The sequence below is a fragment of the Oncorhynchus mykiss genome, chromosome 15 (assembly GCF_057628025.1).
Source record: "Oncorhynchus mykiss isolate SJ-2025 chromosome 15, ASM5762802v1, whole genome shotgun sequence".
NCBI classification, from domain to species: domain Eukaryota; kingdom Metazoa; phylum Chordata; class Actinopteri; order Salmoniformes; family Salmonidae; genus Oncorhynchus; species Oncorhynchus mykiss.
The window spans coordinates 31242976-31267993 of record NC_143036.1 but is presented as its reverse complement, the minus strand read 5'-3'; the positions used below and the strand labels follow the sequence as shown (position 1 = coordinate 31267993).

The window sequence follows — 25018 nt, the reverse complement described above, 5'->3', positions numbered from 1 at the left end:
GCAAGGTACAGAATGACAGGCAGGTTCGGGGTCAGGGCAGGCAGAATGGTCAAAACAGGGAAAGCTAGAAAACAGGATCTAGAGACAGATAGGAGCACGGGGAAAACGCTGGTAGGCTTGACGAAACAAAACGAACTGGCAACAGACAAACAGAGGACACAAGTATAAATGCACTGGGGATAATGGGGAAGATGGGCGACACCTGGGGGGGGGTGGAGACAAGCACAAAGAAAGGTGAAACAGATCATTGAGCTAGTTTAGAAACCAAAAGATGAATTGATAACATTATTGGCATTGTTGAATTCAATTTTCATAACGGATTGCCAGGACTGATGGTCTGTGTGTTTGGTTACCACGCAACTACTGTAGCTATCTAGTAAACTTGCAAGCTACTGCAGTGGATGAACATTTTCTTTTTCTCCTCAATTTTGTGATTACGATCTTGTCTCGATCTTGTCTCACCAACGTGCTTGGGAGAGGCGAAGGTCATGTGTCCTTCGAAACACGACCCGCCAAACCACGCTTCTTAACACACGCTCGCTTAACCCGGAAGCTGCACCAATGTGTCAGAGGAAACACCATTCAACCGAAGTCAGCCTGCAGGCACCCAGCATGCCACAAGGAGTCGCAACTCCATAATAATAATAATAATGCAACTCCATGGAAGGTCAGCTCCACGTCGTTCATTATTTTCCATAGAACGTATAGCCCCCCGTTGTTTGTCTCTGTGGACAGTTTGTCCTCTGACAAGTCAGTGGTATGTTTCAGTGTTCATCAAGGTTTTGTTTTAGGACCACAATTGTTTTCACTATAAATTCTACCTCTTGGTGATGTCGATGTCAACTTTCACTGCGATGACACACAGCTGTACATTTCGATGAAACATGGTGAAGCCCCAAAATTGCTTACCCTGGAAGCCTGTGTTTCAGACATAAGGAAGTGGATGGCGGCAAATGTTTTACTTTTAAACTCGGACAAAACAGAGATGCTAGTTCTAGGTCCCAAGAAACAAAGAGATCTGCTGTTTGATCTGTCAATAAATATTGAGGATGGACTATCCATGTGAGAGACACAGATTATGTCTCAACCTTCAAGTCTTTACTGAAGACTCATTTCATCAGTAGGTCCTATGATTGAGTGTAGTCTGGCCAAGGGGTGCGAAGGTGAACAGCAAGGCACTGGAGTGACAAACCGCCCTTGCGGTCTCAGCCTGGCCGGCTCCCCTCTCTCCACTGGAATTCTTTGCCTTTGACCCTACTACGGGTGCTGAATCACTGGCTTACTAGTGCTCTTCCTTGCCGTTCCTAGGAGGGGTGCGTCACATCGTGCCAGTCTTTTTTCCGCTATACTTGACTTGAGTGGGTTGAGTCACTGATATGATCTTCCTGATCTTCCTGATCGAGAACATCCTGACTGGTTGCATCACTGCCTGGTATGGCAACTGCTCGGCCTCCGACTGCAAGGCACTACAGAGGGTAGTGCGTACGTCCCGGTACATCACTGGGGCCAAGCTTCCTGCCATCCAGGACCTCTGTATCAGGGGGTGTCAGAGGAAGGCCCTAAAAGGTGTCAAAGACTCCAGCCACCCTAGTCACAGACTGTTCTCTCTGCTATCGCATGGTAAGAGGTACCGGAGCGGCAAGTCTATGTCCAAGAGGCTTCTAAACAGCTTCTACCCCCAAGCCATAAGACTTCTGAACTGCTAATCAAATGGCTACCCAGGTGTGTGTGTGTGTGTGTGTCCATCCCCCACCTCCTCTTTTACTCTGCTGCTAAACTCTGGTTATTATCTATGCATTGTCACTTTAACTCTACCTACATGTTATCTCAACTACCTCTACCTACATGTACGTATTACCTCAACTACCTAACCTGTGCCGCCACACAATGACTCTGTACCGGTACCCCCTGTATATAGCCTCGGTACTATTATTTTACTGCCAATTTTTTACTTATTATTATTTACTTAATTTTTTTAACTGCATTGTTGGTTTTGCGCCCCCTCGGGTTTGTGCGGTGGAGGAGATCTTTGTGGGCTATACTCAGCCTTGTCTCAGGGTAATAAGTAGGTGGTCTGTTGATATCCCTCTAGTGGTGTGGGGCCTGTGCTTTGGCAAAGTGGGTGGGGTTATATCCTGCCTGGTTGGCCCTGCCATGTGGTAGTTTCCCCCAACCCCACATGTCTCAGCCTCCAGTATCTATGCTGCAATAGCTATGTGCCGGGGGACTAGGGTCAGTCTGTCCTATCTGGTGTCCTGTGTGATCTTAAGCATGCTCCCTCTACCTCTCCCATCTTTCTCTCTCCCCTCCCGGAGGACCTGAGCCCTAGGACCATGCCTCAGGACTACCTGGCCTCCTGACTCCTGGCTGTCCCCGTCCCCAGTCCACCTGGTCGTGCTGCTGATCCAGTTTCAACTGTTCTGCCTGCAGCTATGGAACCCTGACCTGTTCACTGGACTTGCTACCTTGTCCCGCAGACCAGCTGTTTGAGACCCTCCCTCTCCCTCTCCCTCTCCCTCTCCCTCTCCCTCCCTCTCTCCATCTCTACCGCACCTGCTGTCTCAACCTCTGAATGCTTGGCTATGAAAAGCCAAGGTGCTGACTGGTTGCACCCTCTACAACCACTGCGATTATTATTTAACCCTGCTGGTCATCTATGAATGTTTGAGCATCTTGAAGAACAATCTGGCCTTAATGGCCTTGTACTCTTATAAATCTCAACCCGGCACAGCCAGAAGAGGCCACCCCACAGAGCCTGGTTCCTCTCTAGGTTTCTTCCTAGGTTCCTGCCTTTTTAGGGAGATTTTCCTAGCCACTGTGCTTTTACATCTGCATTGCTTGCTGTTTGGGGTTTTAGGCTGGGCTTCTGTATAAGCACTTTGTGACATCTGCTGCTGTAAAAAGAGCTTTATAAATATTATTGATTTGATTAGATACAGGAAGCAGTCAATTTAGCGGTGGTCGTTTATTTACTTGATGCCCTTGCCTGGAATGTCCTAAATGAAGGTGAACTATCCATAGCACACTCACATACACACACATGCATGCGTGCATGCACAATCATGCACACAAATGCATGCACACACGCACACAAACACACACCGTCCTTCGCAACCTCTATGGTCACAATCCCATCCAGGTATATACGCTATCAACGTACTGAGGAGCCAGTGTGTTTCAAATTGTTTTAGTGCAATTTGTGGGTTTGTTGGTGGTAGAGTGGTGTTTTTTGTGTTGTGGTAGTGTTGAGCGCACAGCTTCCCTATGGATCAACGCATCTCTATGGTGCTCCTGAGCATTCCAGGTCCGTCCTTCCTGTCGCTCCCCTTGTATGGCGCTGATTGACAAGCGTCCGCTCCTCTCAGCCACGTAATCAATCTGCTAATTGGTGTCGGAGGGTCGGTTGCTGTTGAAGCGTCCCCAGTCTTTCATTGCCTAATTAATCTTTGTCACCACTGAGGAGAAGGAGAAGGAGTTAGGAACGTTTTTTTTCTCTCTTCTCTTGCCCTCTCTCTTTCTCTCCCCTCTCTCCCTCTCTCTCCCTCTCTCTCTGGCTCTCTCTTTTCGTGCTTTGTCATGACTCTCCTCAGAGACGAGTATGTTATTCCCTTCATGGTTTATGCATGTTACTGTGCAGGGTTCATTGTGTCTGGCAGGCAGAGTCTTTGCGGGGAAGGTAAATGTTAGGCTTGCTGTTTCCATTAGTAACAGACGGGCCTGGAGGAAACAGAGAGGTCAACCTGCCAGGCCTTAGTTCACTCCGTTCACCTATTTGCGTCCCAAATGGCACCCTATTCCCTATATAGTAATAGGGAACAGGGTGCCATTTGAGATGCACAGTTTCTAATTTCACAGACAGTATCCATATGCTGTCGTTACAGTTCCCCTTATAGTGTCATGACTATCCATAGCAGTGCATTGAAATTTCCCATTTACAGCTACACCTTCAAAATTAATCTTTGTCTTGTGGGGCCGTGGTGATGGGAAGAATTCACATGGCCCATGTCCCAAATGGCATCCTATTCCCTATTTAGTGCACTATCTTTGACCAGGACCCATAGGCCTCTTGTCAAAGGTAGTACACTATATAGGGAACTGGGAGCCATTTGGCACGCAAGCTATGCATACTCTTTGATGGCAGGGGCCCTGGAAACAGCCCACTCCACTTCTTCACCTCGTGATAATTTCACTGGCTTCACCGCCTAAGGTGCCAATCAGTTGCTGATTGGATGTCAAAGACCTGCAGGAATTTCAATAGACCCTGGGCACAGTCAGCACTGTGCTGCGTAGAACACGAGGAGTGACATCATCAGCCTCTTTTACACCATCTATACATTTCTATACGTATAAAAATATGCAACATATTTCACTCTATTCTCTATTGCACAGTTTAAGATGATAATGAAGTCGAAGGAGTGAGTCCATCTAATTCAGCACATTTCTCCAATCTCATGGCTTGGCCCCCCAGTGCCCCCTGTTGGCCCCCCACTCATCTGTTGCCTCCATGGACCTAGTTTAACTTACTCTAAATGATGAAATCCACTTTGATTAGAGAATAAAAGAAAACATTGCAATTGCACATTTTTACAGATTGTGGTTTTCACAAGAACAAACATAAAAGCAGGAGGAGACTCCCCCCCCCTCTCTTTCTTTCTCTCTGAGAGGGATGCAGGTTGATTCAGGAGTGAGCTGAGGTGTTCTGAGGAGAGTGATCATCATGAGAAACAGCGAGGGCGAAGGTCCAATGTCTCTACCTGCTCGCTCCCTCACTATCCCCCTCCCTCGACAACAACACCGGTTGTCATTCTCACCCATTGACCACAGACCCATTCGAGTCATTCAGTCCTTTTTATCTACGCAATTGTTTCCCCCCTGTGAGCAATCTTTGCTTCATAAGGGCTTGAACCGCTGCGTCAGCCTGCCGACTGTGAGCTCAGAATGCATTTCTCAGTGCTTTTGACAGCAGCCATTACTACCACAACCTGCCCAGAAGGACACATCGGGCTAGGACTGCGTCCTAAACGGCACCCTATTTACTATTCCCTATATAGTGCACTCGTTTTGACCAGAGCCCTATATGAGCCTTCGTTAAAAGAAGTGCACCATATTAGTGAATAGGGTGGCAATTCGGACGCAGTCTAGGACATTATGCAACGAAACCTTTTCAGGTTAATGTCATGTTAATAGAACAAAAAAACGTACTGTATATTTATGGCCTGATTTGACGTTATTGCTTGTGCAAGTACGTTTTTTTTCCAGTGCAAGTAAGGCTCTTAACATAGTTTGGGGATCAGAAACTAGCTTAGGAATCTTATAGTCATTATAATCCTAACGTTATAAATGTAATGCCCAATTCTCAACATGTCCGTTCAAAGCATGTCCACTGAACGTGTTGAGATCTCCATTATCCCCGAGACAGTGTTCACGAATGAAAAATCGCAGAGATTCAGTGGGAGAAGTTAATATGTCTCAGATTCACTGTGGAGTATATATAATGGCCCTTCCTACAGCAGTGACGACAGTAATACAATGACAAATAAATAATGATGTGTGAAAATGGATGGAAATTAGACATAAGTAAGTAATACTATTTTGGGGAGCTGTTGGTGCCCGGTGACGTGAACTAAGGTCATAAAGGTCATCAAACCTGTTTGTCAAAGGAAGTCAAGGTGGTTGGAGGCTCACATCAAAGTTCCCTGGGAGGAGATACAAATTGCCTGTGACTCCCAAGGATCATGTTCAATGCTAGTCAGTTGGATGGTCTCTACGGTCACATATAATTGGCCTGTCTGTATAGCGCCACTTCCTGTCCACCTGCACATCGTCGTGGCGCACGTTATTTTAGAGATGTGTTCTGTCCAGCTCCACTCTGACCACTCAAATGAATCAAATACCCACACCTCTCTTAAAGTACTCTACAACATTTAGAAATGGTATTCATTTCCATTATCTTTTTAACTTAAACTGTAAAAGTCCAAGTCACTAAATGAACTAAGGAGTGCTGTCTTAAACACGAGCAGTAGTCACACTAACTTGACTACATTGAGTCAAACAAACTCAATTCCTCAATGTGTCTCTCTTGACTAACAAGGAGTTGTTGAAGTATAAAGTACTGAGAAAACTCTGTCAAATCAGTTGTGCTTAACCATAGACATTAAAACCAGTATTTAGTGATAGCGCTGACGTCTTCCACGTCTTCCTATGGAAAACTCCCGACGGCATTTGAAGCCGGAAGTATTTCAATTTGAAGTGCACCATTTTTCTGAATGGGTCTGAATGGCACCAAAATAATCGCTAAGGATCATGGTGAAAGTGGCCGTAACTAGCAAAAGATCACGGTCGATATAGTTGTTTTCATCCTGCCTGAGAGAGTCAACCTTAATGTCTGTGGAGCCTCCTCGTAGCCTGTCGGCCCGTGATTGGTCTGTGTCAGCACGTGGTCCTGTGTGGCGACAAATGCAGTAGTCAGAATGGATCACTATTTCATTAAATATCTTGATTTGTAGCGAACAATAAAATAATTCACTGTGGGGATCTAACTTAATCGTAATAAACCAATTTTAGAGCTCAAAGCGGCCCCCCCCCCCCCCCCCCCCCCCAAAAAAAATTGGCCGTTCTGGCGGTCGTAATTTACATAGGCTTTCCTGGGCAGACCAGGGCTTTTGGCACCGCTAGGTTGCTACATAGGAGCCGACCAGCAGAGCTTGTGACTTCACGCTCCTGCCCGGACACTGTGGCATGCGCTTATCAGTGAGTGTCATGTCTGTTCCCAGCCCAGTTCACAAAGGCAGAGATGTAGGTCAAACCGAGTCCAGCTAGATCTAAATGTGATGAGAGGTACAGTATAGTGCCCAGGATCACAATCATTCAAGTGAAATGCTAAGAGTTCACTCATTTTTTGTGTGTGTTTGAAATTGCAAGAATCGCTCTCCTCGACTCCGAGGCATTCGAGGCAGTAAATTCAACACATTTTTGATCGCCGATGTCCAGTCTGGTCAGGAGCGTACTCTATAATGTAGCGAGTAGGTGAGTTTTTACACACTTTCCTGTCAGTTTTCAGGGAGCTTCGCAAGCAGAGGAAGTCTGACGGGTCAGTCCCAACTGTAGCACCGCCGGAAACTGGACTCTCTCAATCCACATCGCAGAAGTTTCACGGAAGATCCGCGTTATAGCGTTACTGAAATGTAAAGACAATGTTCCCGCGTTCACGGAGACTGCATTCATGGTGAACACCGCATATGTCAGCTTAATCCCCCAAAAATTGCATTTACCTTTTACGCAGCACTTACTTTGTATGAGTAACAAAAAACATAGCCAATGTATGAGAAATATGCGATTCTCCTTAACCAACATAGCAATGTTCCCGAAACCTTTAGGGACCACTAGGGGGAACGTTCTGTGCTCTCTGGGGCTAGAGCACCGTTGGTGTGTGAATTGCTTAGCTTCTCAACAAACCTTCACATTATACAGTCCTTTTCAATGACTTGACATTGTCGACACTAGCAATTACAGTTCATACGGAAACCCTATGATTATCGTAATGATGACGTGTCTTCACAAAGATGGCGTAACTCATGTGATGTGTTTTAATGGGTTTTAATGGTCCACTGCATCGGAAAGGCCTCAATCCCTTTCCTCAAACAGGTAGCATCTGTCTAGTCCCCCTGTGATCTGGGTCTTTTTATAGACTTTACTACCCACAGTAGCCTACAGAAGCAGGTGCACAAAGCTTTAAACCTAACCCCCCCCCCCTCCTCCTCCTCCTCCTCCTCCTTACCTGATGAAGCACCTACCTGCTGCAAGGCTGTAAAGATAAAGGGCGGGGTGTTTTCCCACCTGCACAAAGAGACCTGAGATAAGCACAACTTCCGCTGTTCCTGTCAGTCGCGGAGCACACTACTGTTTCTCCCGGAGTAGTATACACACCATGCTTCACCATCTCACTATTCCAATTGACTGTACGTCTGATTTGTAGAATCATTTAAGATTTATAGCGCTGGCGGTTGTGTCCTTTATTGGCTTGATCGCGAAGTACGTCTTTATGACAACTGCCTGAAATATATTGATGTTTGGAACTCCTAGATCTACGTGATGTGTTAAAACATGTCTCCCAGCTAACAATTCTAGGAAGAGAGAACGTTTTTGTTATGTGACCCGCAATGTTCCACGGATGTTTGAGGGTCCCGTCTTCCGTTGGTTATGGGAAAATTCTATATCTGTTTGCAAAAACCTCTTGAGAAGCTTCTTTTTTTTTACCATGTTTTAGCGTTAAGAGCTAGGGACACGCTCCCTTAATGTCAAACATAACTTACCCAGAACATGGTTATTATATTCTCATGACATCCAATATTAATGTTCTAAACGTGTTTCATGGGACCTTGCAAGAACATGAATGTGTCCAGTTTTATGAGGGTGAGGAGAACATTCCATCAACGTTACACCAAATGCATTAAAAAAATGTTTTAAGGGATGTCCCTGGAACAAGCTGGGAACTAGACAAAAACCTCTAGCGGACCATGACAGAACGTCCAATGTTTTAAATGTTATTTGGACACAGGAATGTTCTTGCAACGTTCCCATGAAACATGTCTAGAACATTGATATTGAATAGTCTGAGAACACGGTAACCATGTTCTGGGTCAGTTCTGTTTGACATTAAGAGCCCTATTCAATCTGTAGTGCTGAAGATCCGCTTTGTAGCGCGATGGACAATTAAAGGCAAGGTTCCCATGGTCGCGGAGACTCCATTCACGGTTAACACTGCATTCACGGTACGTATTCACGGGAAAAAGCTGCATTCAAAAGCTGGAAACAATCCTTGCACTCCACAGGAACATCCATGTGAAAACGTTATGTAATGACCTAATGAGACTCTTAAGGGAACGTTCTCTAAAGTTTGTTGTTAGCTGGGATTTACACACATATTCTAAACTTCTGAAACAATGTTCGCATTTGTTTTTTGAACCTTTGAAATGTATTTCATTTCTTCAGTGTGGGCTTGTTTTCCAGCCGCCACAGGATTAGTAGCGGCTTACTGAGTTTTACTGCCAGACTTCAGTCGTCAGGAAGGAAGGAGGGACTCCTTCTTGCTCGTTGGACTATGATCCCAGCAGGCTTGAGTGTCAAAGAATTGCTATGGTTTCACTTGGAGGTAGAGGAAGAGGACTCAGAGTCAACGTCACAAATGGCACCCTATTCCCTTTATAGTGCATTACTTTCGACTAGGGCCTATAGGGCAAGTCTGTCTCGCCGGTCAAAAGTAGCGCACTACATAGGAAATAGGGTGCCATTTAGGAGAGTACCAGAGAATTGGAGTCAGACACTGTCTGGTGAGACAGATAACGAGGACAACGTGATTACATCACAGAAGGGAATGGACGATCAATGGCGGCAGCCTGCGATCGATAGCCATGCTCTTTAGGTTGGAGCCGCTGTAGCTGGGCTTTGTCTACTCCACAGCAGTTTATCCCGGGCACTAATCTAACACGCCAATTTTATATCTCTACAAACAGCACTATAATTCACAGACAGAGCGAGTGAGAGAGAGGCCCCCAGAGGAGAGAAACAGATAGAGATGGAGCGGCAGAGATAGAGACAGAGGCAGATTTTCTCGGCTCCTTTCGTAAAGGTGGTATTATCGGTGTGGTATGTGAGGTGTGGACTTGCAATGTGAAGGACACACCTAGAAGAGCTGGTGCAAGTTCATCTGTCTGTCTATCTATCTGTCTGTCTGTCATTCCAGCAATAGCGTCAATTTGAGTATGTCCTCTTCCCTGAAATCAGTTTGTGGACCTGAAAAAAAACACATATTTTTAACAGGGGCCTGATTGGTTATTGTCAAAGTAGTCATGTGTTGTTTGAAGTGTCGACGAGGCTTCAGAGCTGAAAGTCTGGGAAAGGGAAGGTGAGCCTGAAGGTCTGAGCTTGATCTCCATGCTAACACACCGTGCGCATCCCAAATTGCACCCTATTCCCTTTTGGGTTCACTACTTCTGACCAGAGCCTGTCCCTGGCAATTCCCAGCCTTACCTCACACTATTCCCATTATAGTGCACTACTTTTGACCAGCGAGTGTCAAAAGTAGTGCACAACATAGGGAATAGGGTGCCATTTGGAGAGACACGACAAAACGGCAACAACACACAGACACGACAACAACAGAAGTGATAAGACTGAGCCTTTGTTAAGGTGTCTTGTTTGCAAGGGAGATTATATTTTTCTGGGAGATGGTGACGGGGGGTGAGGAAGAGAGGTGAGGGGGGTGAGGTGGAGAGGTGAGGGGGGGAGGGGTGAGGAATGACTGGCAGGGGGTCACTAAGAAGGTGTGACTCAGAGGTGCAGCGCCGGCCGATGTCTAATCAGCTCGCTACTATCCAGGCTCATCCTCCAGAGCGCCGTTTGACATATCCCTTCGACGCCGCTCACAACTCTGCTCTCCTCACCTTGGTTCTCCAGTCTCCTCCACGCTGGGCTGGTCTCTCAGCATGCTTCCCAAATGGCACCCTATCCCCTACATAGCACGCTACTTTTGACCAAAAGGGCTCTGGTCAAAAGTAGTGCGCTATATAGTGAACAAGGGTGCCATTTGGAATGCAATCTCAGTCTAAGCCCCACTACCTGTCTGCCTGCCTGCCACACTCTATTGACATAACCCACTCCGCTATCAGTCACTCGCCTCATTAGCTTCTGTTTTGCTGTTTTTCTGAAAGCTAGTCTAAGCGCACACGCTCACAAACACACGCACACTCAAGAGAACTCACAGTTCTTCCCAGGAGTAAGTCAGTTTGACGGTTTTGACGTTTTGGAGGTTGATTGTGAACTCTGTAGACGACTCTCACTCCTGGTGTGATGTCCATGAAGAGAAATGATCATCAAAGTCGCTAGCTGGTTAGGTAGACTGAACTGTGCCTGTGTCCGTTGTAATGGTATGAGGTAGTTGTCTACTTTTGACTCGTTTGTTTTATGATGTCTAAGCAGACGTTACAAACATGCAGCCTGTGACTCATGAAGTTAATGGTTACTTTACCTTTGGTTAATATCATAATCAATTAGGAAATAGGCACCGACTGTATCTTCAGAGAGCATGAGCAGTACTTTGGAATCAATCCAGGACAACATTTCCTCCAAGCTTACTTCTGACAAAGAACCAACGAAGTGAGAATCTGATGCATTGTTGCTCCAAGGACAGAAATCATTCACTTAGATGGGAAAGAGCAGATACCATAATAACTAGCAGATACTGGCGTGGTTAGTGTGGTTGGCATGAGGAAGCGCAGTAGCCTGTTCCTGTGGCATAATTAAGCAACATTGGCGTTTGCAAGGCTCTTGGGTTAATTTATAGTCTCTATTTGATAGGCCTGAGGTGAAATGGCACACACTTGAAGGACTCGGGATCATTACACAGATAGTATCTGTGTCCTCAGGTTTCTAAAAAAAAAAAAAGGCAGATTGATCAGATCATGCCGAAGCAGAGTTTTCTCACCATAAACATTGACCTTGCATATCCAGATTTGTCACGCCTACGCAATTATCATTTGTTTGTTGTCTGTTGCTGAAATGGCCATTATAGTTTCACAACAGAAGAGGGCCTTGATTTCATGCACATGAGTCACTGTGTTTTTGCCCTTTGTTTCTAGGTACGATTTCAGTACATTTAAACCCATATGTGTGACAAACCACTCGTATCACAGAAACACAGGATCTATTTAGCCATCCTCTCAAACAATCTATAATTTGGCATTTGTGTGACTACCAGGGAAGGAAATAGGACCGATGTTACACACGGAATGTGATATGTCAACAGAAGTGGCATGAGACTCTCTCCTAATCAAGCATTATCCCTAACCATGCTCCTCCACCCCTCCCCTCTGCGTTGGGTTCACCCTACTCCGTAGTTCAAAGTGGTTTTGCCTGTCTAGCCTTGGCGCTTAATGTTTAAGTATTGGGAGCGGCTGCAGGGAGCAAATAAAACATCTTTACAGACTCTGTGACACACCGAGAGCTACAATCCCAGGTACTGTTGTTGCGCAATCTCCGTTGTAACTCAAAATGAAATGCCTTCAGGGCACATCAATCCTTTCGATACAAATCACGACCAATGTCCTGTAAAACGCGGGGATTGTACCGTCTTAAGTGATTCAAAGATAGGAAGATCGTTCCACCTGGGGAAAGGTTGTGGGATAACTGCCGTAAGTGTGCCAGTTTCACCTATTGCAGATTGTCAAAGGTTCGGGCCAGGATGAAAGCCCTCAAGCCCTGAATCGGGACACCTGCCATTTGAAACGATCAACCTTGTCCTTGGTGATGGTTTTCTATTGGGTCGAATAAAGGAGCCTCCTTTTACCGGACGAAAAAGAGAACTAGCTGGCACAGGGTGTGTGTGTGTGTGTGTGTGTGTGTGCGTGATCACTCTGCAGCGTTAATCCATCAAAAACCTCAGACAGAAGGAGGACTTAGAACAGTCATGGAAGGACTTAGACCAGCAAAAGCTCTGTTCAGCCCCTTTCATTCTACCTCGCCACATGCTTGGTTAACACTGTGTTGTGCAAAATTAGCCACCTGTTTAGCTTTTTCAGATCAGAGGCAAATCGAGATCCTCCATGCCGGCTCAAACTGGTGAGGGGAACATGCTCAAACAACCAATGAGTGCTTTATTTCGGTATGGCTGAGGTGGATGGGTGTTTTCAATCAAGGCCTATGGAATATGGCCCCAATCACATGGCAGAAAAAAAGGGTTGCGAAGGTGGTGTAGCCTGCATCCCAAATGGCACTCCATTCCCTATACAGTGCAATATTTTTGACCAGGGATCTGGTCAAAAGTAATGCACAATGTAGAGAATAGGTTGCTATATAGGACATACCCATAGTCACCTGGAAGGGAGATGTATGGAGATGGCCATGGAGAGAAATGATGAGTCATCCATCTCACCGTGGATTATCCATCACATGCAACAGGCTCAGCGGCACTACGCAATTCATAATGCCCTCAATCCCCCTTTAATGATTTCATCAAACAACTCTTATTGTTGCTGTGTCACTCCTGGTAGCAGTTAGCATGTCTCTCTCCTACTGCTCTGCTGTCCCTGGTGACTATGTTCTACTATTTATGAGTGCTTTCTCTAAATGGACTAGTCTCTACCTCTGTATAAACATTATGCTGTTGAGATTCTGCTCCAAGTGTTCAGATCATCCAGATATCACACATCCCCTCCCCCACCATTTTATTTAACTAGGGAAGTCAGTTAAGAGCAAATTCTTATTTTCAATGACAGCCTAGGAACAGTGGGTTAACTGCCTTGTTCAGGGGCAGAACAACAGATATTTACCTTGTCAGCTCGGGGATTTGATCAAGCAACCTTTCGGTTACTAGTCCAACACTCTAACCACTGGGCTACCTGTCGCCCCACCCTCTGTTCAGGGCCTCAGAGTAGGGTGAAGTTGCCCATAAATGCTGATCTTGGGTCAGTTTTGCATTTCCCCCACTAATAGGTAAGGATTCGGGAGGGGAAGCTGATCCTAGATCTGTACCTAGGGGAAACTTCACCCCGGAGGCTATGGCTGTGTCAATGCTGGAGAAGAGATGCTTGGCTGGGCTGTGTTCTTATTGTCAGCTGTGCTTCCAGTGGACTGGTTGGTTCCCTCGGAGCCCAGGCAGCAGCACAGCCTCCTAGTCGTCTGTACAGGTTGCATTATTCATGGCCTCCAGTCTGCATTATTTACATTGCTTACCATTTTTACATTTCACACATTTAGTTACCAATTTACAGGGAGGCCTTTTTCTCTTCTCCTCGTGTGATTGAGGTAATGTACCCAGTTGGTTCGTTGGTACAGGACATTATGGCATCAGCCACCAGGGCGGATGTGGTGGTGGGTTGGTGGAGTCTGAGGGTGAGGGTGAGGGCTCCACCTGCCTCACCAGTCCCCACCACACCGCGCGTCAGTCCCTGGGATTTTGAGGCACCTGGGTGGCATCACTGGCATGTCTGTCTGGGTCTACATCTCAGAGTAGTGATACCTGAACTCCTGTTCACTGCCTGTGACCTCAGCTTTAACACTGCCCTTGGTTCTGGAACGTCTCCTGCAGCTGTAGGCTAGTCCTCCCTGTGTTTACTCAGGACTTCCATGTTGACGGCTGCTGAAATGTGCCTACTGCCGAGACAACTGAGATTCTCCTGTCACTCTGGAAACAAAGAACATAGAGGCATTTCAAGGGTGTGTGCACAGCTATACGTGGATAATCAAGTTATTTTTCTTGTACTCTGAACAGAGGGGAACTCTCGGTTTGGCCTGACGCTCTGCTAGCTTAACTGGTCATCTTTTGGCAAGGGCTTCATTGTATTCCTGTGCACATTAAGTGAGATGTAGCATCACCTGCCCTAAGCTGGCATGAGCCTGCATGGGCCACAGACACAGGGTTGGCAGTGCTGGAGGTCAGCCAGGGCAGGTTTAAGTTAGACCTAACCCGTCTCTCCTGTGGAGGCAGGATCTCCCCCGCTCTCGTGCCACATACAAAGAGAGGTTAATCATAACTATTAATATTTCTGCATGATCACTATGATATGGAATACCAAATGTTAACCAATAATTCACCCAGGATATGTTATTTTTTACTTGTAGCCATTTTTAAGAATCATCTCCAAATGCTAAGTAATCCATTGTTTGCTTGACCCAAATCAGCACCTCCTTACTGAACAAAGGGTTTTGTGATTACGTACAAAGCTCCTCCCATTAGACTTTTAGTCAACCGAGCCGCAGATTTTTTCTGTGATACTTTATGTAGTAATATGCATATACAGTATCAGAGAAATACTACAATTTACGCTTTTCCAGAGCGACTTACAGTAGCGAATGCATACATTTTCGAACTGGTCTCCCGTGGGAATCAAACCCACAACCCTGGCATTACAAGCGCCATGCTCTACCAACTGAGCCACACAGGACCACTATCGCTTCTACAATGGTCATTCACTATGGCAATATCTTCAAGGCCTCTGCTAATGTTTCATATTGCGTCAGACCAGAGTGGTTCACTCATTGCCAAGTCCTAGACAAGGAGTTTACTTCGATAAACCCAGGAAATATTGATGAAAGCAATCTTAACAGGTCACAATCTCTTTGTGAAACTCAGCTCTGATCTGCCATGCAGCATCAATTCGATACTGATGAACATTCTATGCATACATTGAGTTTTGGTCATCACCAGAAGCAAAAACAAATCATTATCTGTAATGGGGCCTGCAAACAAAGGCCTGACCATCGAGGAGCAGAGGCAGAGCGTTAATATGTCTCCCAAGACAAACAGACACCATCTTTGAGAGCGGTCCTGCAAACGTGTGAAGACAAGAGAAAGCAAGACAATTAACGCACATACCTCGTCTGCTGCTATGGACCAGTGAAAACAGTGGTTACCATGGCTTAATCTGTCAATGAAGTGGACTTTGGGGGACAAGCTTTGTGGTCTGATCCCTGGCCCAAACAGACAGCAGCGTGTTTGTGTACACTTGACAAGCCATTTCCAATAACCAATGGCCCAGGATGTGGAGGAAGGAGAGGCCTGGGATAACAACCTCAGAACACACCAAGTCTCTTCCCCCAAAAACACCATTCAAACCAGGACACCTTTTTGTGCTGATCTGGTTTTATCCATATTTTGGGGATGATGTGCATTTGGGGTGAATTTATTAAGATAGGCCTAAACATAATTATATTCCATAATAGGCCTGGATATTATTTGTTTGGAAAGAGACTGAATATTAAAAGTTGTTTAAAAGTTAAAAATGTGTTTTTAAATGTTTAGTGCTAAGGTATTCCCTTAGTTCTAAGGCTGATCATCTGAACATATAGGCTTTATAGGCCTATGCTTCCACACAACATACCTTTAGGCCTATTGTAACAATAAAGAAAATGTAATTCAACATTTGTATTAAAAGGTGTTACACAAAGTAACAGAAAAGTGTTGGCTACTCTTATAATTTGTGTTTGCACATGGTATTGCAGTGTCGTTTCAATAATTATCATTTGGCGAATTTTGGAAAGGCTCATGTACAGCGCGCATGACGCATGTATCATTAACATAACATTTGTATTTGAGTTTGACCTAATTTGCCAGTTTTGTCCATTTAAAAAAAGCCTGCTTCCATGCAACGCTTTATCTGAAGAAAATTTGGATGGTGGCTCTAAAACGTGACAAGCATCCACATAGCATATGTGTGCTCCACGGCCTATGCCAGTGTCATGTGCATTGATGTGCTTTATTTATTTTTATGCAAGAAAATAAACGCAAGGATGTTCTCTTTCTATGCAATAGCAGACTGAAACGCAATGTGTCCTGCTACTTTCTGTTCTGACTGAAAACGGGTCTAAAATGCTTAAACTGAAATGAGGGGTTTCATGCCCGCGGCATAGTTGGACATGTGTGCATACATTAGTTTAGCCTAAATTATATTTCGTAATAGCTGTTTTAAAAAGGTTTATTGGTTGGTTAACCAATTGTACAACTTCTTGACAACTTCTGGCTTATTCGTGGCAGTCTTTCCACCCAGACACTCTAACATAGACTCACTCTTACACAGGGAGGAACACCCAGTCAGTCAGAGACATGCGCACCCGTGCGCGCGCACGGATTTTCAAGCTATTTCCCGCAAGTGGGGAGTCAACGTGTACCAAAGTTGATCTAATAATTCTAGACACAACATTCGAATCACCCACACTAAGTCAAATAGCATAACAACACAGGCCTATAGTCTACTAGGTGGGTTTTCATCAATTGGTTAGTTTTAGGAACAGAGGAAGAGAGAAAAAAAAGTGTAATTGATGTTTTCCCATGGAGTACAGCCCCTCCCCTATAACCCACCATTCAGGTGGAAAAAAAATCTTTAAAGATTGTTTTACTCTTTGTGGGATAACATCAGAAGGGTTTGTCTGGGCGAACCAATCAGGTCCCTCCCTGCCATAGATCGGTGCTATAATACATAGCAGTAAAAGCGGTCTGCTCGCACAAGCGGCTGTAGCTCGACTACGCAGAGATTCCGTGGCTAATTTTCTCACTTTTTACCCACGCAGCAACGTCTTTCCTTCGATGTGTTCCGTTATTATTTTAAAGAGGCGTTCATTTCCGCACCTGCCACGATAGTGATCGGGGGGTACCGGTAGCCTACAGACGAACTAGAAGAGGAGACAAGGACATTGTGGAAGCAGCGGAGCGAGAGGCAGGAGAGACATAGAAACCGCCGCCGGTTGACAACATACTGAGAGGCTCCGAGTAATTTAGATTTTATGGACGAAATGCTGCTGTTGACAAGAATCGTTCTGTTCGGGTTGATCTCCTTGTCCTTGGTGTCCTCTGGGATGGGTTGTGGACCGGGCAGGGGCTACGGGAGGAGAAAACATCCGAAGAAGCTGACACCTCTTGCGTACAAGCAGTTCATCCCAAACGTCGCGGAGAAGACCCTGGGGGCCAGTGGCAGATATGAAGGGAAGATCACACGGAACTCCGAGCGATTTAAAGAACTGACTCCCAATTACAATACTGACATTATCTTCAAGGATGAAGAGAACACCGGTGCGGACAGGCTCATGACTCAGGTAAAACGAATACATGTTTAATGCCGTGCATCTTCTAGCACACTGTCTAACACAACCTTTCACATAAGGGTGAAGATTGCGCAGCACAAATAAGGACATATTTAGGTCTCAGGTCTTTTTAACGCAGATGTGTGAAAAGGTTCCGTTTCAATCTCAGAGCGTTGCACTTTTGATTAGGTCCTGCATGGGTAAGGCTTTCATAATCAAACCAGAGACATGACATAGGCCTAGTGGCATTTCGGTAAAACACCCGGCCTTCATGATTGTGGCAGTTTATTTGAAATATTGATGTAGTTCTCTCTCCTCATATCTATATTTGTATCAAGGCCTTGTCTTGTACAGACGCGCACAGGCTGTGTTATGCATTAGCTTACTATATATCAATAGGATATTCACCTATTGCACCGTTAAGATTTAGATGACATCTTGTCTTAAATCTTAATTTCAGTCACCTGATCTGGCATCTATGACTATAGCAGCGGTGTTGTTTATGCATGGTTGGCGCATTCAGATATATTCTTGCATAATGGTATTCACCCTTTCGCAGTATAGTGTTTATCGGCGCATGAAGACTGACATTTCTTTGAGAATGTTCTGAACACTGTTACCACTTCATAAATGGGTGGGACGCGGCCAATTAGTGCAACGATATAGCAAGGCGCACCGACTGCGCCTTGCGTAATGCATTTGCTTTGGAAAGGCTAAGTGGCAAATAAGCATTGTAGTTTCTGTAAATCAGATTTCCATTAGCCGAATGCTAGTCTGTGATGTCTTCATAAGATTCTGGGTGGCTAGCTTGCATGCATTGTCCATAAAAATACGGGTCAGAAATGCACAGTCTGGATAGCATGTCTCGCGCTCATAAGGTTACTTGATTTCCAGCTACTGTTTGGCCTAAATTGGGTGTTTATTACGCTTATGCCGCACTTGCTGTGCTGCTATTTTAATAATAACCGAATTACTTCAGTCCGGCCACCTTAAAATGCGACTGAGCCTGAAGTAGTGTGATAGAGGTGCGCGAGCCGGACTCCCTGGACCGTCTACAGCGACATGGGCACGAGCTCTGATTAAATATTCACCCTGCGTGCAGTCTCAACATCTCTCTTAAACGCTCCCTTCCCTTCCTCCAATATATACGTTATCACACTTTAAATGGAGGCTAGAGTGAGATTCAACCTTATATTCTGTCTGTAGCCCTCGGCCACTACCCGTTTAAGCTGTGGTTGAACAGGGAATTGTGCCGAGGACTCTGCTTTTTGGACACACCATGCGCTTTTACCTCCATTTACCTGCCTTCTTTATCGATCTGAATAGAGTGGAGGATGTATTTGGGGTTTTATTCTGTTATGACTGCGTAAACAAATGCGCAAAACCATTAAAAAAAACATTATTTCATTGTGAGTGACAAAATAAGCTCATTGCTTTCTGTTTTGTGCTAGACTATAATTCAAAGAAAGGACGTGTTTGCATTACATCAACCAGGCAAGGCAAAGGAGGCTCATTAACATAGGCGGGAGCATTTGAACGCATGACCTTTGGTCAATGGGATAAGGAAGCATAAACAAAGTTCAGACAAAACATGTATTAAGTATATCGTGCCCAGTATTTATTTGCTGTTTAGTGGCGCACTTCGTAGCCTTAATGTATAGACGCACCTGCAACAACAGCACGAGTTAGAGATAAACCAACGTAATATCTGAATAATATGAAGAGCTAATGGTTAGCATCTAGAATATGTTTGCCATCTTCTATATTGGATGGTTGTTGTGCGTAAAGGTCAATCCAGTGGGCTGTCGTGGGGACCGCGCGGACGCTCTGTGGGTGCACAGGCGCACTGAAAGTTATAGGCTACTATAGACGATCGATTCCTGGAATAGTCTCACTGTTGTTTAATCAAACTGTCATTTCAATTCAGATTAAACGTGTGTCTGTTGTGGTTTCCTAAATGTAAATAAAACTCCAGTTAAAGTGATGACCATAAAAGCGTGATGCGCCCAGTCTGCGCCAACTCATTTTGAGTGAGCGGGTTAACCAAGCAGTCCCATCAACTACAAAGACAAGTTCGTTTCGAGGAAAGTTAATGACTTCCTCGCTTTACAGACGTTTTTTTTAGCGCGCAGCCCCAGAAGAGTCTGTCGCAAATAAAAACATCACATGGTCGTCTGTAGCAAGCACAGCTTAATGTGAACGGAATATTGCCACGCAAATGAGGCGATATTGAGATGGAGCAGTGGGTTGTTTGCACTGACAGGTAACTGATAAGTGTTTCCTCTAACAATTTCATTTGTGGGAAGATTAAGAGGCAGGCTGCGGGCTAGGCTTGTTGAACAACTTTAGTCTGAGCACAAAGCGCCGCTGAGGGATCCTGCTGGGCTTCACGGTGGCTGAACATAATTTGGCTTGATTTGCGGCACACGACCCAATGAATTAATAAATAGTTTAGTCTTCACGGCTCTTGACTCCGGCTATCGTACTCAGAATGTTTTTTTTTTCACCTACTGCATGCTACAAGTGCGAGTATAATGTTGTTGTTTTTTTTACCTCTCGCAAGAAAGACCGGTTAGGCTAATTGAGGTACCACTGGTAGACTAACCTTATGACCAGCATGTCTTGGGGATCGTTGCCTACAAACGGAAAAGGATTGTGTGTGTGTGTGTGTGTGTGTGTGTGTGTGTGTGTGTGTGTGTGTGTGTGTGTGTGTGTGTGTGTGTGTGTGTGTCTCTGTCTGTGTGTGTGTCTCTGTCTGTGTGTGTGTCTCTGTCTGTGTGTGTGTGTGTGTGTGTGTCTCTCTGTGTGTGTGTCTGTCTGTCAACCTCCGGTTGAGTAGTCCTGTCACGTCCCAAGAACTGTGGCGACAAGAATAATTCAACTTTCCCTCTGGTTGCGGTGAAAATACGCTTTTTGTGATGTTATATTTTCCATAGGCCCTATTTGTTAAGTGTTGAGAAGGGTTGTCTTGGAGATGGCCAAGCATCTCACAAGGTTAGGTTAGGAAGTGCAACGTTCCGATTACAGGAAACTATTTTATAACTCAGTTATTTCTGAAGATGGTCCTCAATATCAATTATTTATCCCAAGAAAACACACATTTTAGCTTACTAAAGATTCTTGGTTTCATTAAGTGATACATTTTTCCCATTCTAATGCGTTTTAGATATGTAATTCATTCCAGCATTTCGTTTTATTTGAGTCTATCACATCTTATATCATCGTGGGAGAGAGTACACATAGGCCATTGAGCGGTCGCACCTGTCCAAGGACCAAATCTATATATTTTAGGCCAGTGAAGCGAATGCAATGCCTTATCAATTTTTCATCACAAGCTTCTCTATCTGAGATGTGCCCCTCTGACGCTGCTCTTCACACAGAACATTCGAGCTTAGGTAATTCAAACAAACCATTCACATTGTGAGTAGACGTATATCCCCTCACATAGGCTATATCACTCCATCGAACATCACGATGGACGGTATTGATTGAATCTCAGTTGACGTTTAGTGTGGTGGAATCTTGGAGATATTCAGGTTTACCAGATATAATGAAATGTTAACTATTTAATGATTTGTACTTTGGAAAGACCATTGAAGACCTTGAAATATAGGAACATGGCAACTCTATAGGACGGTGGTTTTGGCCTCGAACCACGCATCTACAAAATCGCCCATACCTTCAGGCATCGAATTAAGGTTATGAGGCTTAATACCCAGGCCTGATACACATGAAAGGGTATTAGCATCTAGTGAGCATGATTCGTGAATTTGATATATCTTAATAGACAACTGGTCCATTTTCCTTTCCCCAGAGATGTAAAGACAAGCTGAATTCCCTGGCTATCTCCGTCATGAATCAGTGGCCAGGGGTTAAGCTCCGCGTCACCGAGGGCTGGGACGAGGATGGGCACCATTTCGAAGAGTCCCTACACTACGAAGGAAGGGCAGTGGATATCACGACCTCCGATAGAGACAAGAGCAAATACGGCACGCTGTCCAGACTTGCAGTGGAGGCTGGATTCGACTGGGTCTACTACGAGTCCAAGGCCCACATCCACTGTTCTGTCAAAGCAGGTAGGGTGTCAAGTTAAGAAGCCGTTCGTCACCATCACCGACATTAAAAACGAATGTGAATGGAAAAGGTGGTAATGACAGGGAATATAGCCCCCCTCCCCCCTGCCCTTCCCATCAAAACATGATTATGTCCGATTTAAACTCGCACATTTAACTTGTCTAAATTCCAGTTACTGGCATTAGCCTACATCAAAACCCACAAAGGAAGTTGCATGGACGTTGTATAAAGGCCTATTCCTCACCGATGAACGAATAAAGTTCTTGATTATAAAACTGTTTGTTTTTTAACCAATATGCCACTCCAGCTAGACAGTTAATCAACATAGATTATTGGATAGAAATAAACAACGTTTCTATTAATTGTTTTTAAATATATATATATATATATAGAAACGAATCAATCAATTCTAGGCCTATGTTTGGATCCGTGTTGGCCATCCAAAATGTATATACATTTTACCAAAGTACTTCAGGCAAATATTTTGGGTTAATGTCATCTCTTGAGTTTCCTAAAAAAAAAAACATATGGAAATCGACTTAGCCCTATTCTTCCCGAAGAGCACGTTTGCGTTTTGAATTTAATGGAACACCTATTTAAAATTCAACACACTCGTTTTGACATCATATATTCCGTGTCATTGGGGGTCATGTGACTTTACCAAAGGGATTTAGACTTACGAATGTTGAATTCGTTTGGGGCAAATCTAGTTTTCAATTGTCACCTTATTTCATGCCACGGAATCTTAAAATAAGATTAGATCCAGAAATTCAGAGCGGGGTCGGTTCTATTCTGTGGATGTGTGTGCTTACTGACAGTGTGATCCTGGAGATCGGAATGTAAAGAGTTCTCCAAAGGCCCGAATTATTGCCATCAAGATTGACAACAAAGCGGGGGAGAGGTGGTAAAAAGAAGGGGCATTGATGTTGGTCGACTGCAAGCATTTAGAGTCTTGGCCCTCATTTAAATTCAAATCTGCATCTTGAGAGGCTTGGAAAAGTGGGTAAATAGTCTTTGCGGCGCTCATGTTTTTTTCTGAGAGTACTAGGCTATGTGTGTGAATTGTCACATGGAGGTTTCTGCACCTGAGCAAATATGGGAAGAGAAGCTGGGAAAGGCGCAAGTGTTCTTTTCCAAGAATGGCTCGGTCCACAAGCTGATTTAGAATGACAATGTCCGCTCTTTATTGGTTTTTAATTAACGTCAGCAGACCCAGGGCTTTCGGTTTTCTCATCTAATGCACTAATGCAACAAGAAGCAGCCAACAAGGGGGGGGGGGGTAGTAATGTAACATATAGGATATTGTAAATACGCCTAAAATCACAATTTTCAGTCCTCTATCCTTTATAAAGTATGGATAGAGACAATGGGCTTATGTGACAGTGGTTCATTCATAGCCAGGCCCATGCTATATACATATTCCACAGTGCTGAGCTCAGCTCGCCCTGCTCTCATGGGTAAATCAAATAATTGATGGATATATATTCACAATCACTAATATAATCTCTTCTATTTCAACAGAAAACTCAGTTGCTGCCAAATCAGGAGGCTGTTTCCCAGGCACCGCTTCGGTAACTCTCAAAGATGGAAGCAGGAAGGCAGTGAAAGACCTCAGAGTTGGCGACAAAGTGCTGGCAGCCAACAGTGATGGGAACCTCGCATATAGCGACTTCATCATGTTCGTGGACCAGGACTCTGCAACCAGAAGAGTGTTTTATGTGCTAGAGACTAAAGAACCAGCCCAGAAAATCATCCTTACTGCTGCACATATGCTCTTTGTGGTCAACAACTCAACGGATGATCTCCACAGCATGTCAGCAGTATTTGCGAGCAAAGTCAAACCTGGACAAAAGGTGTTCGTCTTTGATGATTTGCATAACCAACTGAAGTCGGTCACCGTGGAACGGATTTACACGGAGGAGCACGAGGGGTCATTTGCGCCTGTGACGGTTCAAGGAACCATCGTGGTAGATCAGGTGCTTGCGTCATGTTACGCGGTAATTGAAGACCACAATCTAGCGCACCTGGCGTTTGCACCTGTCAGAATGAGCTACTGGCTGTCCTCGTTGCTAGCCCCGAAAGACTACTCCATGCCCAACGCCACCTTACACGAGAACGGAGTGCACTGGTACTCCAAGATTCTATATCAATTAGGAACGTGGCTCTTGGATAGCCACGCGCTTCACCCACTGGGGATGTCAATAAACTCAAGTTGAAACCTCATATGGAAAATCAAAATGAGACTAATGTAGAACAATAAACAATAGTAGAATAAAAAAGACAGGCCCCAGAGGAGTTGGGATATTTATTTCAGTGACTTTTACATGTGTCCCTTTCAAAGAATGAATGGAGCCTTAAAAGTTTTATTTGAATAATTTATTCTCATGTGAACTAACTGGTATCACACGGATGGATTCTAAAACTGTGTGACCAGCAAATTGTGCAGAATCTATTTTTGTATATCTCCAAGTAAACCGCAAAGAAAAAGAAGACCATGTAAAAAGCAGCAAACTTCTTGACAGGTTGCAATGTTCTGTGCATATCATGTGCAACTGACTGTTATATTTTGGGGATAAACAAACTTCGCGGGGGTCCATAAATTATATTTTTATACACAGAATTGTAAATTAGATTTTGACAGATCGTTACCGAATCACATTTCGTTATTTGAAATAGTGTAAGATACGAGAATATATTTTAATTTAAATAGTTGGGAAACGACTTGGAAATCTTGTACTGTTTTGTTTATTAAGAATTCTATTATGTTGGAAACGTTTCGTTTAAGTTGTCAGAGTGGGACAGATATTCTGCCTCATGTATATTTCCTCTGCTTTTGTTGTATTTCTTTTTTCTATTTCTTTGAGAAAATGTGAAATGCACATTCTGACAATTCAGTAACAGTATAAGTAGTAGCCTATAGAAAAAAACGTTTCGTTGAATAAATGAATAAGTAACTCCTGTAAATTTACTAAAAATGTATTTTTCCTTTCATATTTTGTAATAGGGAAATAGTTTTATAGAAATTACATGCGGCATATGCACAGTTTGGATAGTTTATAGCGTTCCAGTTAACTTTCATAACAGGGCGATGTGTCAAAAATGTCTAGAGTTTATTATTTATATGTTTATTACAAAATGATATAAAGAAAATATTCAAACCTGCAGTTGTTACATGTCTTTTTCTAATAGCTCTTGGAAATTGACATTCTGGGTCCATAGGGAAACATAGACTACCAAAATTAAAATTCGAACTGTTGCTTCAATTGCATTACTTTGGCGCAAGTCTCCCTTTGACACCAATGCATGTGTCTAAAATGCGAGTTAAGCGCGTTTTTTACTCAAAAGTTTGGTGTTTAGCTATGAATAAATTAAA

General features: G+C 44.3%; 1 protein-coding gene across 1 annotated transcript; it reads left to right on the top strand.

The window, feature by feature from the left end:
• The first annotated feature begins 16702 nt into the window (after positions 1–16702).
• On the top strand, positions 16703–24803 carry shha (sonic hedgehog signaling molecule a). The gene is made up of 3 exons (XM_036944282.2): positions 16703–17583; positions 21386–21647; positions 23167–24803. The coding sequence occupies exons 1-3, from the start codon at positions 17275–17277 to the stop codon at positions 23859–23861; spliced, it is 1266 nt and encodes a 421-aa protein (XP_036800177.1). The 5' UTR covers positions 16703–17274; the 3' UTR covers positions 23862–24803.
• Positions 24804–25018: the final 215 nt, after the last annotated feature.